Consider the following 17,873-nt stretch of genomic DNA (forward strand, 5'->3'; position numbering starts at 1 on the left):
GAGGAAGGAGATACAGCGCAGAGAGTTCAATCTGACCAACGGTAAAGCCTTGTTGCAGCCTACTAGTTTGATTGTGCTGCAACAATTGGTGCCCCGTGTGAGGCTGACTGAGTTGGACTCCGACTACAACAGAGCAGCAGAAATTCAGAAAGGGGTTTTTTTTAAATACAGTCCAAGTGATATTGCTCTTAATTGGTCACTTAATTATGAGTTCTGATGTGTTAGGGTAAGTGTTTGCAAACTACTTCCATTTAAATAATTTGTCAATTGACTAAAAAGGAAAAAAAAAAACCAAACCAGCTATGTACTCCTCAAACTTTTCTTTAAAACAAAAAGTGTGGAATAACCAGAAAGCCAAGTCTTCTCTGTCTGGAACTGTGTTATGTAAGGGATCCAGTTGTCCCCCCAGATATTTTTTGCAGTAAAAGAACACTTCTGCTAACTCTAATTACCCAGCTGGATGAGAATACTGACCCCTTGCCCAGTTCCATTTCCCACGCCCTATCCCTGTTAATCCTGGAGCTGCATCATTGCTGCAGCAGAGTAGCAGTAAGCCTGAAGCAAGGAGCTAAGTGCTGTCTTCTCGCCATGCCTCTGACTACAAGCAACCTGACCCGGTCTTCAAAGCCATCTGAGCAATTGTAGGATGCTTGGAATTGTTTTTCTTCACTTATGCTGCTAGCCTGTATTTCCTTCAGAAATCGGTACAACTGATCATAAATCAAGATTAGGACTCTAGGATTTCAGCAGGTTTTTAATGCTGGGTAAACTATTGCTTATCTGTATCTATTCCGTCTCTTTCAGGAGACAGGTGTTTCGGGTGTTTTGTACTGACTCATTTATACTCTTATCTTCATATATTTATAATCTACAGTTGTTGAAGGGGAGTTATATGTGATAATGTGCTCTAACAATACATCAGTGACAACTAATGACTTCTTAGAACATCAGGCAGAATTACAGGACTTTCTAGGGACTGTACGAAGACCATATTTTTTACTGTAGACTTCTGCATTTCCCTGTCTGGTTTTGTGTGTTTGTTCTAAGTGTGTGTCTGTGTTCATATTGTACCTTTCAAGTTACTACTGCTCTGCAGAGTATAGAAGATCAGACTTTACAGGGAAGGTCCTGGATAGGTTACAGAATCATAGAATCATTTAGGTTGGAAAAGATCTTTAAGATCATCAAGCCAAACCGTAAGCCTAACTCTGCCAAGTCCACCACTAAACCATGTCCCTAAGCACCACATCTGCAGGTCTTTTAAATACCTCCAGGGATGGTGACTCAACTACTTCCCTGGCAGCCTGTTCCAGTGCTTGATAAACCTTTCAGTGAAGAAATTTTCCCTAATACCCATTCTAAACCTCCCCCACTTTCATCCAGCGGAGGTCAGAAAGGCAGGGTGCTTCCAGATATACATAACTGCATCCTCCTTCAGCAGCTTCGTGTGTGCTTCAAAGTGCAAGCTGTTGCGGAGAATGATTGCTCTTTCCAACTTTCTTGTGAGTTGCTTTGTCTCTTAAGTGTTGTTTGTACCTCTCTGTTGTGCACAAAATGCAATGTTTGGGATTCTCACCCACTCTCCCCTTCTTTTCACCCTTTAGGCTAAAAGAGACTGTTCCTGCTCTCTACTCTCACAGTCACGGTGGGGCAGGCAGGGGCATGCTGCCTCCAGATCCCACTACTGTTTTCAAAGCAATTAAATTCTCGCTAGGAAGTTTATGTATGGGTGGGTTTGTATACATTTGGTTTTTGTTTGAACACACACACGTGCGCCCCGGTGGCTGGTTTGACAGCTGGTGCCCACATTTGGAGAATTGTTCCTCCAGCCTCCGGTACAGAAGCACTGCTGGGGAGCAGGAATGGACTGGCTACTACAGTTTATAGCAAGGATGTTGCACGGGTGAATAATTCTAGGAAGCAATTAAAATGATCGTGAGCATAAGGAATATGATTTGAGGTATGAAAATAAATTAGCCAGACATAATTTATATTGCTTAGGAAAATAAGATGAAAAGGATGTCAGTGTTTTGTATGATCCCCAGAGTAACATACTAATCTTGGTAAAATGATTGAGGCTGCGACAGAGCCCTACGTGTAAACAGTTTGTACAAAACCAATAGTGTAGGTGTGTGAAGAACTGCATAAACTTAACAAAGCTTCATTGTGGGGTCTTAAACCAGGTATAGATTTTCATGTGCTGAGATTATAGAGAATTTGCAGAAACCATACCAAATGCTCTTTAGAAGATGCAACCATGTTGCATCTAGACATTAGACACTGAACAACTGATTGTATGTAAATTGTGGTGAAGAAACATACTTTTTCTGTACTTTACTGCATTGCAATGACCTTATTTTACTGCATTGTAATGATAAGATGATAATTTGTTAACCATGATGTTTTCATCAACATTGTAGAACAGGATTTCAGTTTAGCAGTCTAAAAGTTGGGGGTTCTTTTTAAATTTTCTAATAGTGAAGGCTGGGTTTTTTGTTTTCTGCTCTCCAAGACTCACAGTGAAATGAAAATAGGCCCTTTCCTCTCTCCCTACTCCAAGTCTAGAGAATTATAAGCAATTACATTGTGGAACAACTGTGGTCATTTCATAACTCACAACTGAATTTCTATTTAAAATTAGGTATTTTTTTAATCTAGATCATGTACCTAGTTTAGGATAATGCTGTGGCATTCTTTTTTAAATGTATTTTAAAGTCAACCCTGGAATGCTGACTTTGTGGCTGAGAGAGAACTCAAAGTCTGGAGTGATTTAAAAAGGGAAACCTCAGAACAGATATCCAGATGTACTGTATTTGGGGAGAGTTTTTTGCCACTTAATCATAGGTAAAAAACCAACCTGCTTTACTGGGTTGCCTGTAGACATGCTGTAAACACAGTCATAAAGGAAGTACATGAAGCAAGACATGAAAACTGCCTGATAAAACCATCGTTCTACTGTAATGAATTTCTGATAACCTGATTACTTATGTACCACATGTATATTCCTTTGGAAAATTAACTGGGAAGTGCAACCTTACTCTTGATGATGATTATTTTTTAAATTGTAACTTTTTACAAGAAATTGGTGCTCAAACCACCAATCTCTCTCTGCTTTCATTATTAATAATATTTTAATAATTTATCTTACGACTAATAATAATACCAATATATTGGCTTTCATTATCTCTTTGAGAGGAGGAGATGTTGCTTAGTGTAGCTGCAGTTCTTACATTTCTGATGGAAAGCGGAGTGGCTTAATTGCTTCAAGTGAAGGAAGTGCCCTCATTGTGGGTTTGCTTTTTTGATCAGGAGACCCCACCTGTTAATGAGAGCCCCCTGCCCGGCGGCCAGGTAAGGGGGGAGTGCTGTCAGACTGCCGGTCCCCACGGGATGGCGCTTGGGATGTATTTACTGAAAATAGCTGCTCTGAAATTGCACCCGCTCTGGCTGAGAAACTGCCTGCGAAACTGCCTGCAAACCTCACCATTTGTGTCTTCTAAAAAATGTAGTTTCTGATTTTTGGTTTTCTGTATGAATGGAGCTTCCTCTCAAGAGTTTATAGTATAACATGGGTCTGGTTCTGGAGCCTCCAAGCCAGTACTTTGCTTCCTTGCTGTATTTTGGGGCTTTGTTGTTGTTGTTTTGTTTGTTTGTTTGTTTGTTTGTTTTGTTTGCTAGGCTTACATTGAGTTATCGGCCATTTGCCTGCAAGGAGTTGAACAGTGTGTATGAGGAAAGGTGTATTTCCTAGTTCACTGTCTGCTAAAGGACTTTTGCTTGCATAGAAACATTTGGCTTTCTTTTAGTGGGACTGGGTTTGTGGTTGTGTTAGTCTGCCAGGCCCTCACTGAAGCTCTCTTTTCAGATAAAGTGGTAGCCCTATATTCTTGATTGCAGATGTTAGTATTATGTGTTGCTGGCAGATGCAAATGGGAATTTATACAGTGTTTTATACGAACACAAAGATGTCATTAAACTTACCAGATGGAGCCAAAGTGTGAACAGTAAAGAATAATGACATTTAAGATAGTATCTATTAAATAAATAATAATAGGACCTTTCAATGTATTTATTTTTTTTTATTGTTGTCATGGCATCTGATACTTTTTTTTTTTTTAATTTGTTAATCCATGGAAGAGGCACGATCTCCTCACAAACAGTTCACTACCACCATCGGAAAAGCTCAACACACAAGCCAAGCTACTAGGAACGGAAACCACAAAGTGTAGTATTATAGGGTATCATTATCTCTGTGTGTGAGCAGGAACTAATAATTCTTGCCAAAGTAAATACTCCACCTGCTTATTGTAAGGAGATTGGAAAGCAGAAAGGTGGATAATAAACATACCTGAATCCAGCTGTAATAAAATCAATACCCTCAAGGTGAGTCCTCCCCCAAGAAATTATGTGTATTCGTAACACAAATGTAGCTAATGTGGTATGAAACCCTAGGGATGCCAAGGCAGCTCTTGACTTTCACCTGTGCTGACAAATGTAGCAAAAAGCTGCTAGTTTCCCAGCTAGGAAAAGTCTTTTGCATGTGTAAAGCATAGGCTTGAATTGGGAGTGTTTCAGCAATGGTGTGACGTGTGGCTAAGGTAACACAGCACTTGCTGCTGCTGAGGGAGGGATACCTCCTTCCTCTCTGCCTTTGTGCCTTCCCTCCACCTGCTTCCAGCATGGTCCAGTATCTCTCCTTTGTCAGCGCTAGCCCCATTTGGACCCCTTTGCCAAGCCTACACAACTCGTTACAACCGAGTAAAGAGAGGAAGATGGAGGGTGACCTCTTTCAGCAGCACTAGGCTGTTACATTAGCTCACCTTGTTTCATAAAACTACACTCTAGATTTCTTGTCCTGCTGAATCTGGGCAACTTAGCAATATTGCCCTGCCATGTCTTCTTCCAGAATACATGGGAAGTCAGCTGCAGGGCTTTACAGGATTTCACTGAGCTTTGGGTAGAGGCAGTAGAGATCAGCCTAAAAGGTGCTGCCATGTGTGATCCTAGGTAGACTGGTATTTTTTTCAGGATTAAGAGGAATCGTGACTCTGCTGTTGTCAGTATAGATTCATTAAATTAGCCTGCGGTCCTTTCTGTGGGGGTATGTGTGTATTGCAACTCCAATATCGCTGCTAAGCAGTTGAAAGCTGAGCAGGTACTTGTAAGAAGCCCTCAGAGGCATCACGCATGTCTTGCTGCACAGTAAAGTCTGTCGGTATTCCGTGGCACAGCAGTGAGATGGAAACATGAGAAAACCTGCCCCTCCGGACTGCCAGCCCCACTCACTGCTCCACTAGATTTTGTACCCCTACTTGTCAGCTTATTGAAACAATAGCAAACTTGTCTTTACAAGCTTGATCTGCTCAAATGTCTGCATAGAATGGGGTTTTCTTCTCTTCCTTGCAGACCTGACCCCAAGGTAAGCCGTACTCTTCCTGCCTAGACACTGCTCAAGGAAGCCCACACCCCAGGTGCAGAGCTGTCAGAGCTCACTAGCAAGTCTTGTAATCCTAAACCACATTTTTTGATAGATGAGAGTAGGTTTTTGGAGGTACCTATTAAAATAAATGGAGGTAACTCAAGTAAAGAAGGAATCTAGTAATTAGCTTAGACTAGATACCTAACTGTAAATAGCTGGTTTAATGAGACATTATCTCCACTAAACTGTATTCTCCTAAATTACAAGCGCATGGTTTTGGTGTGCTTTCTATCCTATAAATATGATATGTTTATCCCATACATTATGATTCTTTCTCTTCTGGGTACAAATTGATGAACAGATTGACTCAGTACAACTTTCAGATTTTTTTTATAGTAGTTTAGGAGAATGTGAGTAGTTTTCATTAGCAGATTGTTGGGCAGACGTTGTAATGAGCTGTTGAATGACATGTAAGATATGTCTGGAAAAAAAATCTCTTCTTACAATTTGAGGAAGCACCATCATCACAGGGAAATGACAGTAGTCTTCCACATGTATATAAAAGCATATCATAACCTATTACAAAACTAAAGTGGAACCACACTAACTTGAAAACTTGATCTTATTCAGAACAGCCTTGAATTTCATTTGGCAGAAAAGGCTTTTTATTCTGCAGAAGCTGATTGTTTGGGAAAAGAATACATTTCAGCATAAGCCCATGTTTTCCCTTCTATTATAGCTAGTCATGTACTTTCAGATCCTGTTTTTCTAAAAGGGCCTTCTGCATCCTTAAGGTGAGCTAAAAAGCAGTAATTCAGTTGTGTAGTCGATTCACAGGTAACTGCAGACAAAAATTGTCCAGAAAGCTGTGAAAGTGCTAGATACTACAGTACAGTTTTCCGTATGAGAGATGCAGTACTGGCATTACAAACACCATGTGTCAGTCCATTAAGAGTGGTTTGGTGGGTGGGATTTGTGAGGGAGTTGTCAGAGTTAACATTTCCTCTGAGAACTGGAGATGATTGGTCTGTACATGTATACTGCTGCTGCAGCTGCAGAGAGCTGTGCAGAGCAAATCTGTTTGTGTACTTTCAAATGAATGGCAGAGAGAACACAGCTTTTAGTCTCTCCAGCAGTGTCTGGTCCTGTCACGGTAGGAGGGTGTAATAGGAATAATGTCCTATCTGAGAATTGCTCCAAATCATCCTCTTAGACCTGCTGAGATGTGCCTACCGCTTCTGGTCCCAGGCTGCCTTCTTCATAGCATCCTTCTGGGTGGTTTTGTAACAATTATGCTCCATTTCAAAGAATTCATCACTTCTAAAACCACCTAATTCCTACCCTGCTTTATGGGCTTGATTGAAGCACTAAACAAACCATCTAATGATTCTTTCTCTTAGCAGTCAGCAGGGAGAGAAGAATGTTTCCAGAATGCAGTTAATGCTCTAGCTGGAGCAGGTTGTTCTGGGAGATGTCTGTCTGTCTCAGTGGACTGTAGTGGAAATCAGGGGAAATTAGGTCCTAATCAGATAGCACAGATCCAGAAAATGAGTTGGTATGTATCTGGACATTAGTTTTTGGAACAACCGTGAGGTATTTTCATGTTTCCAGCAACGTCTGACAAAAATATCCCCCCTTTCACATCATTAAATGTTGGGCAGGCACCCTGCTAAACAGACTTGCAAACAGATTTTGCTTTTCTTCTGTTCAGCCTCCAAAGTAAGGGACTTGTGGTGGAGCCTGGAGCACCCACTGCACTGAACTGAGCCTCTGAGTACTTCCCACCTTCAGTGATCCAAGAGTAAGAAAAGAAGGTGCTCCTAGAGATGGAACTTTTTCCAAGGAGATTGACCTTTGGAAAACAGTCATCACTGTAGAGGATCCACCTATGTAAACAATCGCTGGGAAAGCTGAAAATCTTGAGCACCATCATGTGCAGATTTTTCAAAACTTGTTTCCAGTAGTCTTTAAGAAGAACACAGATAATGCTCAAGACCAAGCAGTCAGGGAACTGGAGCACGGCTTCTGACTGAAAACTGGACACAACTGCTAGGTCACAACTTTTCATTCCCACACTTCACTTTCTTTATCTGTACCATGCCTGAGAATGATGGTAGTGCAGTGCTGAGAATGGGAAATGCCACGTAGGCATATTTTATTGGTTGCACACAGATACATAATGATTTTGATAGTTCCTTTTTATGTAATATAAAAGTAAGCAGGAATGATAAATATAATCCAGCAAGTGTGGGTTTATTGGCTTTCCTCTATAAAAGATATGGTGGGTTTTTTTATTGGCATGCTTAGCATGCTTTCTTTCTAGCTTCCATGCAGAGTGATCATACCTATACTTTTCTAGGAGGCTGTTTGTTTTTCTTTCTGTGCCTATACAGTAATTATACCATTCTTCTAATTTCTTTGTAGGATTTTGATGATTTATCAGAAACGGATATAAGCTGCGAGGATCAGTGTCATAACATCAAGCCTGATCTTCGGGAGGAGGACGTTAAATCCAGGTTATTTCAGCTTGCTGCTAAAATGAGTGACAAGGAAACATCTTCTGGTGAAGAACAAGAATCAGAACCTAGAACAGACCCTGAAAACCAGAAGGAGAGTGTGTCCTCAGAGGAGAATGGCAGAAGCATTCAGGAAGAATTAAAGAAGGTAAGTGGTCATTGTAGAGGAGTGGGGACAGTCTTGTAGAAGTTAGAATCTAGAAAGAGAAACATGTGGTTAGAAAATTAAAACATATTTGCTTAAAAGAATCCAAGGTCCTTTACACTGGGTCTGAGCCTGCAACCCTTGTGCAGGTAGAACTTAATTAAGGTGTGTATTCTGAGCTTACGGCATCAATTCAAAACAGTGAACTCGGCCTGCGTAACAAACCTGTTAAGTGACTGATAATAATGGAATTATGTCAGTTTATGCTGACGGAGAATCAACTTGTACATTTTTATTTAAAAAGTTCCAGTTCCCTTTTTTGTCCTTGCTAACCAGCTGGTTTAAGTGGTTTTTCAGTCCTTTTACTTACATCTCTCTTCTTAGTATCATGTAGTTTGTTCTGGTGTCATAGATTCTTCTTTTGCTCCTCTATTTGAGTATTTTGTGCTTCTTTAAAGCTCTCCAACCTGGTTACTCTGTCAGCTAATAGGCCTCTGTGAGAAGTAACATATTCCAATGAAACTGAAATCCAGTGCCAGTTCTGATGATGCATGAGAACCTCCGTTTGTGCCGTTTCACCCTTACAATAAAATACCTGATTTCGGTGTGACTCCACAGGACTTAGCACCTGCTCTCTTCCCTTTCTACCTCTGAATTTCTCTTCAGATCGTGTGGTATGCTTGAATTTGGTGCTGTAGAAGCCCAGCACTGCCCCTTGCCAGTCAAACACACCCTTCGATCCACTTAGGCTCGTTCTTGTCTGCTGTGTGTCTTGACTGGCCTCTTGGTGTCTTGTCTGCACAGCAGCTGAGCTTTCACACGAGGTGTGGACAACTCTCTAAAGGAAATCTGTTCTTTTTGCTCAAATTACGTAAAGAACTGATGCACCGGGAGGTGGAAGCAGTATCAGGTGACTCAGGTGGACAATAGAGGTGCTGTCCAAGTGTGGGGGAAAACCCGTGCCCGCCTGGAATTGAATCTGGTGAGGGACATGAAGAGAGGTAAGACAGGCTTCTACAGCTGTATCAGCAGCAAAAGGCGGGTGAGGGAAAGCGGGGCTCACTGCTGCAGTGACCTGGTGACACAGAACATGGAAAAGGCTGTTAGACGACATTGTTTTCACCTCAGTTTACAGTTAAGATTTGCCCTCAAGCATCCCAGGCCCTGAGACCTGTTGGAAAGTCTGGAGCAGTGAAGACTTACCCTTGGTAGAGGAGGATCAGGTTAGCCAATATTTCAACAAATGGGACGTACACGTGTACATGGCACCCGATGGGGATATGCTCAGAAGAGCTGAGGGACCCGGCCCATGTCATTGAGGCCACTGTTCATCTTTGAACGTTTGTGGTAATCTAAGGCATTCAAAGCACTGAATATTGTTTATTTTGACTTTAACAAGGATTTCAACACTGTCTCCCATAACATCCTCAGAGACAAACTGAGCAAGTAAGGGCTGGATAAGTAGTCAGTGAGGTGGACTGAAAATTGCCTGAATTGCTGGGCCAAAAGGGTTGTGATCAGAGGCTTGAAATCCAGCTGGAGGCCATTCACTAGTGGTGTACCCCAGTGGTCAATACTGCGCCTGGTACTGCTAATGGCTTCACTATTGACAGAGACAACTTATTGTCAACTAGGGTACAACAGAGTGTACCCTAAATCTGGAGAAGCGGTTGATACATGTTCTGTTGTTATTCAGAGGATCTTGACAGGCTGGAGAGATGGGCCAACAGAACCTCATGAAGTTCAGCAAAGGGAAATGCAAAATCCTGCACCTGGGAAGCAATTGCCCCAATCACCCATACTTGGCTGGAGGCCATCTGGCTGGGAAACAGCTTGGCAGAAAAGGACATAGGGGTCCTGGTAGGCACCAGGTTAAACATAAGCCAGCAATGTGCACTTGCAGAAAAGAAGGTCACCAGCATCCGGCAGACTGAGGGAGGTGATTATTCCCCTCTGTTCAACAGTGGTGAGGCCACTTCTGGAGTGCTGTGTCCTGTTCAGGGCTTCCCGGTACAAGGGACACATGAGTATACTGAAGTGAGTTCAATGAAAGGGCCACAGAGATGACTGAAAGATTGGGGCATCTGTTGTATAAGGAGAGGCTGAGAGCTGGAGTTGTCTAGCCTAGGGCAGAGAAGGCTCAGGGAGGATCTCTTCGATGTTTGTAAATACCTGATGGAGGGGGAAGGTGTCTGAGGTGGGAAATAAAGAAGTGGGAATCAGACTCTTCTCACCCATGCCTAGTGACAGGACTGCAAGCAGTGGGCACAAACTGAAATAAAAGAAATTCTATCTAAACATAAAAAGCCTTTACGTTGTTAGGGTGGTCAAACGCTGGAATAGGTTTCCCAGAGAGATTGTAGAGTCTGTATCCTTGGGAGATAATCTAACTTTCACTGGACACAGGACACTGGGCAACCTGATCTAGTTGACCCTGCTTTGAGCAGAAGGCTTGGACTAGATGATCTCCAGAGGTCCTTTCCAAACTTAAGTATCCTCTGACTCTCTGATTCTGAGTTATTTAGCCATGGACTACACAGCCGTGTAAGTACCTTTGTCATCACGTATGCAGATACCCCTGTGATGTACACACCTTTGTGAGGAAATCAAATAAAAGCTTTATTGGCAGTGCTTGCTAGCAGCATTCAGTTCAGCTTGCCTTTGGTTTATAAAGGCAAACCAGCAATATCAAATTATTCAACAGGATATATAGGCTAGCTTGGGTCTAACATGATGCAATTAAATTAGAATTAAAGGCTGTGAATAGGCCTTTCTGACACGCTCCTGTATGGTGAACTGAGCACAGAAAATGGCAGATGTGTGTTCTGTGGTGTACTTACTCATCTGCATGCATCTACAAAGTATATTACTTGGGTTTTCCTCCTCTAGTTTTATTATTTCTTTAACATTTGCATGTCACTTATTTAAAATAAAGATTAATTTTTTTCTCAGTAAAATTTCCTTAAGTGTAAAAAAAATAAAAGACATATATTTGTTCAGCAAAAAGGGAATGCTTGGATTCCCTAATTTGCTATTGGTTTTGGATGAAAAAAAAAGTCTTAGTCATTCACAGTCGCAGTATATAATCTTTCTGTCTATAATAAAGAAACCAAAATATCCCAATACTATTCATGGTCATGACTTCACCAGAATTGATAGTGGAACTTGCTTCAGCTGTAGAGAAACGAGCAGGCTGCTTTCATTCTTATTCTTGACAGTTGTCCTTAAAGGTGATTTAAAATCCGATGTGTTCTTTCTCTTTGGAAAGGTGGCTGACCAACACCTTACAGTGAAATACTGAAGATGACAGTGTATATAATACCAGTTGTGGCTATGGTGACTTAAAATATAAAGACATAGCTGAACTCAAAATATGGAATAAAATTAAGATGAACAGATGGCATGTCTCAATGCAGACAAGCATATAAAAAAATTTTCAAGGAACCAGTAATTTTAGATGCCTTAAAAGCCAGATGTCCCAATATGCTGTCTCTTTAAGAAGCCTGAATTTTGGAGAATGCATATGTAGGGAATTACAGATCTTTCAGACTGGCACTTAACATTCTCAGCCAGACCACCTAGACTTCTGACCTGGGCATCAAGTTTCATATTAGGTATACAGAAGCACAATTCTCGGCCATTAAAATGAGAGCTCAAGTGCCTACAATCTGCTTTGAGCTCCTGAACACAAATTAAATTCTGTACTTTAGCCATCTTGCTTATATTCTAGTCATGCTGCTTGTCTTTATTAGCTCTTAGTCTTCTATTCTCACAAGCTCATTTTGGAACACATTAGCAACCTTAAGTCACAGGGAATTTCTAGTTATAGTACCACTGACCATAGAATAAGACTTTAAAAAGCATATATTTTTTATTGAATCAGTGAAAATTATGTACCTAGTGCTCATGAAAATCTGACTTTCACGTGCCTGCACCTTTACAAATCTGGACTTCTGCGTTTAATGGAATCCGGGAACATGACATAATCACATGTTGAGCTGATGCTTTAAAAAGGGTATTTAGTATATTAAGATCTGAAGCAATGGCAGGTATTGGCACATCTTGACTGGGGAGTTGGCTGAAGCTGGGCTTTTATGTGTTCTCGGTTCTCACTTCAAACTGAGCTTTTGAGCCTTTAAGATACAAGGTTGAAAATGCTGATCTTTGAGTTAATTATTTTGTTCATGTGAGATACCTGAGGATTTAGGCAGGTATTACTCAACACAAGTTAATTTTATACCTTAGACTTGAATCTGCTGCAGCACAATAACTTTTAACATATCTAAGTTTGTGATTGCCTAATGATTCACAGCTCTCTAAAATATAATCCCACAGCTGACTTGTTTTTATAGATAACATTTTGTGCTTATTAAGCTACAGAAGTAGTTCAGGTTTTTCAGCGGTATGCAGACCCCTGAAAAGCCTGCTTGTCTCAGCTGTGCAATGAAAGGCCATGGAGTCCACTGTGCTCAGGGTAGATTTAGCCTTTGGCCCCTTTAAACTTCAGATGTAAACAGACCAAAAATTGCATTGTGCAACTGTTGGGTTAGTGAAGCATCTCATACTAGCACAGTGATTTGTACAGTTCTTTCTGCCTTGGTGTTTGTGGTTGTGGTTATTTTTGGAGGGAGGGGAGTGCTTCACCCCCCAAGACCCTAGCCCTAACTAAATAACCTAAAGAAAAAAGTAAATCCTCTTTGAGTATCTTAATGACAATGATCCTGAGAGTGGCAAGCATAATAAATGGGATGTATTTAGTTATTGCTTTCCTCTGCCCTCTCTCTTTCTCTTTTAGTGCTTTCATGAAGTTGAATGGGCTGGGTATATGTTTCACGGTATACCCCAGAATTACATCCTGGAAGGCAGTTTCAGCACTGTCTAATGCAGACTGTGTTTTGAGTGCAGTCTGTCACTGTGACGGCTTTATCAGAAACCAGCGAGATACTGTTTAAAAAACAGAATAGCCTCTGCCATTTTTGCAAATTGCCCCACATAGCATAAAAACTGAAACAGTTGTTAAAACCTTACATGTGTTTTTATTCTTCTCGCCTTTTACTTTGTACTCTTCCTTGCTTAAGATATGCAAATAAGTGAGTTAAACTTCAGTAGTAACATTGAGTTTTTCTGCTCGTTGCGTTAGCTTGATGCAAGGTGCTGTGTACTTGAGGAACTTCTTTTAATCCCTTTGTGCATTTACTTCTGCTCAGAGACTCTTACAACCAAAGCTTAGTAATTTGTTTAAATCCTGCTGTTTTCTGTTGACGTTGTTACATGACTAGGCACACAACAGCTCCTTTCTGAATGGCAACCTGTGAGTAAGTTTGGTAAGTAGCACAGTGATATCCTGTTCCCTAAGTGAAACCTCCCAAGTCCCTTGACAGTATGAATAACAGCATAAATATTCTTTCCATAAAATATTTATGCCTTCATTCTCTGGAAACATTCATCTTGGGGTTTGTAAAGCTTTATTTTGGGGAAAGTCTGTACTACAAGCATCATCTTCATGTGTACTTGTGCCAGAGGCCTATAATCTTTGTTTTGAGAGTACATCTTACATTTTTCAGCAAGTAAATTAGCACTTTTCAACTACCAGTATAATGAGATAGATTGATGCTTGTTAGGAAATCTACCTGGCAGCTCTCTTCATCAAGAGGAATCGCCAGCAGCTGTGCATGTGTGTGCACATTACTGCAGCAGCAGAGACAGCCAGCTCCCTGCTGTGGCATCTGCTGGTGGTTGTGCCTGGGGCTGGCCTTGGATTGGGTGGCCAGGGCTCAGTAAAGGAGGTCTAGTGAGCAAGGACTCACAGGACATGGTCACTGGAGAGAAATATGCTCACAGCCTTGATGGAGGTGAAGAATGGCATTAGATGTGCACATGGCAGTGAATCTGTCCCGTGTATCATGGACCCATTAAAGCATCATGGTAGGGATGGCTGCAATGTTGTAACAGCAGTGCTACAATAACGAGAGAGCCCGTGTCTCCTGGTGGCTGGGCTTTCAGGAATCATTTGTGCTGGTGCGTGCACCATCCTCACAGAACATGATGTAGTAGTTTTTGTGATAATTATCTTGCAACTCCCTGAACTCCTGGAAAATTTTGTGGTGTGTTGGTCCAGGCAGGGGTTAATAGGAAATGGCCATCCAGCCTCATACGTCTGAAAGTTTTAGAAACGACTGAGTGAAAAAGTTCCTAAAGGAGTCAGAACCCTATGGCTGACTTAAAAAAGAAAACGTAATAGTGTAAGTATAGTATTAGCAATGTAGTAAAGCTACTATGCTAATAAAGCTGAACAGTGTAATACAATTACATCTTCCTGGGTTAACAACTCACAAGATATTTGTGTCTGTTGTTTCACATTTTTGTATTCAAGATGCTCAGAATAATTCCTGTGGTTTGGTGGATCATGATTTTTATTACGATGTTAATTATCTGGGCAGTCTTCCAAAGTCCGGGATTGAAAACTGAATGTGGGCAGCATGAACTGCAGATAATCTAGGCACAGAATTTTGAATGACAGCAGAGAAAAAAGATTATGGGTAAGAAGGTGAAATAGAGGCTTTTTCTTCCAAAAGAGGTAGGAGACTTTAATCTTCACATTGGGCTAATGGATCCAAAGTTTGAAGTTCTCGATTCAAGAAAGCAGTCAAGCATATGTTCAGTTTTAAACTGAGGATTAAGTAGTTCACTGGACAAAAGTCCCATTCAGGAGATTTCTCACATGTTTTTACTATTATTTATTGGTCTTTAGTATGGAAAATTAAGTTGATCCTAAGTTTATTTTGTGAAAATCTGAGTCTTCAGTTTCAAGAAAAATAGCTGCTTCAAGACCATAAATATTTATTTTTAACAAGTTTTAAGAAGTGTAGGCAGTGGTGTTTATGTTCCTCCAGTTCTGATACTTTCTGGGCTCGATACAGTTGCCTTAGTATGGATGTAGACAGTCCATCTGAGATGCCCTAGGGTATTCCACAGGTCCTTAGTATGCTAGTCCAGAGGAAACATGCATCTCTCGGGTCCATGGGATACCTGACAGCTTTGAAAATCCTCAGATACTTCAAGCTGTTTCTGGTTGCACCTTTTCTGCCTGTGTTTAAGCAACAGAATCAAAGCCCTGTTGAATCTACCTGGAGAAGTGCAGAATAGGTGAGATTACAGCTGGCTTCACATGGGGAATGCAGCATCTTTGTAAACAAGATTCTCATAGTCTCAGATTTGATGTGCATGCATGCCCAAGCCGCTCTGTCCAGCATGCGTGCAATGGGAATCTTTCAGTTGTCTGATCACCGAAGATTTATTTACTTAGGAAGAAAACGTAAAAGCCATTTTACAGATACAGATACAGAAAATGAGTGAAGATTAGTGTAAGCTGCTGTAACAGAAAGGGGGTGTGGGGGTGTGTTACAGGTTAGACTGCAACAAGAAAATTACTATTTTCTTGTCCTCTTCTGTAAGCAGCGCAGAGTTGGCAGATGGGCTCTTTCAGATCTATCTGTAACAGTTTCAAGAAAACACTGCTCCTCAGCGGGTGGATGCTTCTGTCACAGCACAGCCAACAGGGTGACTGGTTGTGTCATAACTTCAAGGCAAAAGGTTTTGTTTAAATAGACCTAAGTAAATTAGGGGGATTAAGGTAAGCCTACTGACTTCTCACTGGAGAACTTGATGAGAACTTGAGGGGATTTACTTGTTCGTTTTGGGACAGTGAAGTCCAGGAGAGGGACAGCAGCAACAGTAGGAAGTGATTTGGCACAAGACATCTTACTGAACTCAGCCCAGGTGTTTTGGACATGAGCATCTGACTGGGGCGTAAGTGAGGTACAGACCCTTTTGTAACGAGAAACATGCACAGTGTCCAAACTGGAAGTGTAGACCCAAAAAATGAAGATAGCTGGCTTTTCTTTTTCTTAACACTGCTGCAAAAATATTTTTCTATTGCTAGTGCCGCTTGGTTTTGTGATGGTGGAAATCAGTATTTCCCACCTATTCCATTTTATTAAGAATGGTGTGTCATTTGCAGTATCTGTCCTAATAAGATCTGTTATTCTAAATCCCACAAATGAAATAAATCAGGCATTGCTTTCTTTAAAATATTCTAGCAATAGATGTTAAATTAATTTTTATTATATTTTATATTTGCTAGTTTCTTTATCCTTGCTGTTCATCCTGAAGTTCTCTGTAAGTCTGAACCTATAGAAATGTTAACCTCTGTAGCTGTTAATATAACTTTTCTGCCTTTTTATTTAACTGCTTTCCCACTATCTAGGAAAAACAAAAGGCTTTTGATCTTCATTTAAAGCTGCAGTTTTTATCCACTGTATTGCAGCAGGTGAGACTGCTTTGTTTTGTCTGTGTCGTCTTACATCTCTTACATAGTAAGAGATGCTATAAAGTGATATTGAGGGTTTCCACATTTCCCAAGCAAAATTATCAGTCTCAAAATGTTTTTCTGCAAATTTCAGGCCTGAAAAATCATACCTTTTGGCCACAATCAATAGTCATTGCAGAAAATTATTTTATAATCACAGTTAGCCTTGTGTCATGATGGGAGTGACGAGCATGAAGTAGACATGCGGAGCAGACTGGCTCTCTTATTTGGCTTTGTAATGAGAATTTGGTTTTATCAGTAAAGAAGAACAGAAGACAAAGATAAAGTATATGATCTTCCTATTCTCGTGTACTCATCTATATTAAAAAATTTGGAAGGAAAAAAATCAAAATGTTATTTCAGCAATAAGATTTTTAGCATTTTTTTACTACGGTGGTCTTCAAAAATCTTTCTAAGCTCTGAATTTTAAAAATAAAAAAACCCTTAATTCATTGTAGAGATTGTACATAGAGAGTAGGCACTTTCTCACTTTGCTGCTAGTGTCTGTTGCTTATCATTCGTGTAGGTGGGAAGAGGTTTCATATTCTGTGCTATTTGAGTCTCACCTTATGAGAATCAGATATTAAAACAGATTTTCATTTTATTCCCTGAGCAAATATGTGCTTATCTTATATTTTAAAATATGTGCTATTTTTAGTATGTCAAATATATGGTAAGCAAATTAAATCTGTAGCATTCTGTCAGTCATAACACAAGAATCACTGTTTTTGTGTCAAGTTTGATGCTTAATTAAGCAAAACACTCCGCCCCTCAACTTTTTTTTCTCCTTACTTTCAGAGTTAAATTTTGTACTATGAATTTTAATCAGCTTTTAATCATCTTGGTTTTCTGTAGTAAAAATATCAAGGATGATTTTAAAGAAAAAATACTTTTCCATTTGTGCAGTGTCATCAGTTTGCGTCCGTTATAGATACTGTTACAGAATCTTGTGTGGATTTTAAGGTTTAAGTATTTCCATTTCCAATTTGGACCACAATATTTCACCCTTGAAAAATAACTTCCTTTCTCATGATTACAGGCAAGTTGTCTCTAGAAATGAGGCATTACAAATTATTAGGAATAACATCTGTAACTACATTAGGACAGTGGATTGAATTTGTTAGTAAAAATCTGATATTCTGAATTACCTAGCACAATTGAAAAGAGAGGCTGTATTTCTCTGTGTGGTAAATTGGAGAATGTCAGTAGAATAAAAGCTCACTCTAAGGAAATTTAGCTTTTTCTTTTCTTTTTTTTTTTTTTTTTTCTAAACAAGCACCCATAAATTAAGCTATTGATGTTAAGGCACGGAATAGTAATTCCTTAACAACACAGTTTATTGTGGTTTACTTGTCTTTCATCAAATATCAAGACAAGTTATAGCTTTTTTTCCCCAGTCTTTGTGGTAATGAGTGGTCTGGGCTC

At 40.2% G+C, this 17,873-nt stretch overlaps 1 protein-coding gene across 5 annotated transcripts in view; it reads left to right on the top strand.

The window, feature by feature from the left end:
* Window positions 1-17,873, top strand: part of LOC121087194 (myosin VIIA and Rab interacting protein) — a 238,425-nt gene that overhangs the window by 204,594 nt on the left and 15,958 nt on the right. For 3 of the 5 annotated variants that reach the window (XM_040591941.1, XM_040591938.1, XM_040591939.1), the window contains exons 11-12: window positions 7,844-8,083; window positions 16,347-16,409. In XM_040591941.1, the coding sequence (XP_040447875.1) occupies window positions 7,844-8,083; window positions 16,347-16,409 (303 nt within the window). The remainder of the gene's footprint in view (window positions 1-7,843; window positions 8,084-16,346; window positions 16,410-17,873) is intronic. The other 2 variants (XM_040591940.1, XM_040591942.1) reach the window with 1 other exon arrangement.

This window comes from Falco naumanni, chromosome 4, assembly GCF_017639655.2.
Source record: "Falco naumanni isolate bFalNau1 chromosome 4, bFalNau1.pat, whole genome shotgun sequence".
Classification (NCBI taxonomy): Eukaryota; Metazoa; Chordata; class Aves; order Falconiformes; family Falconidae; genus Falco; species Falco naumanni.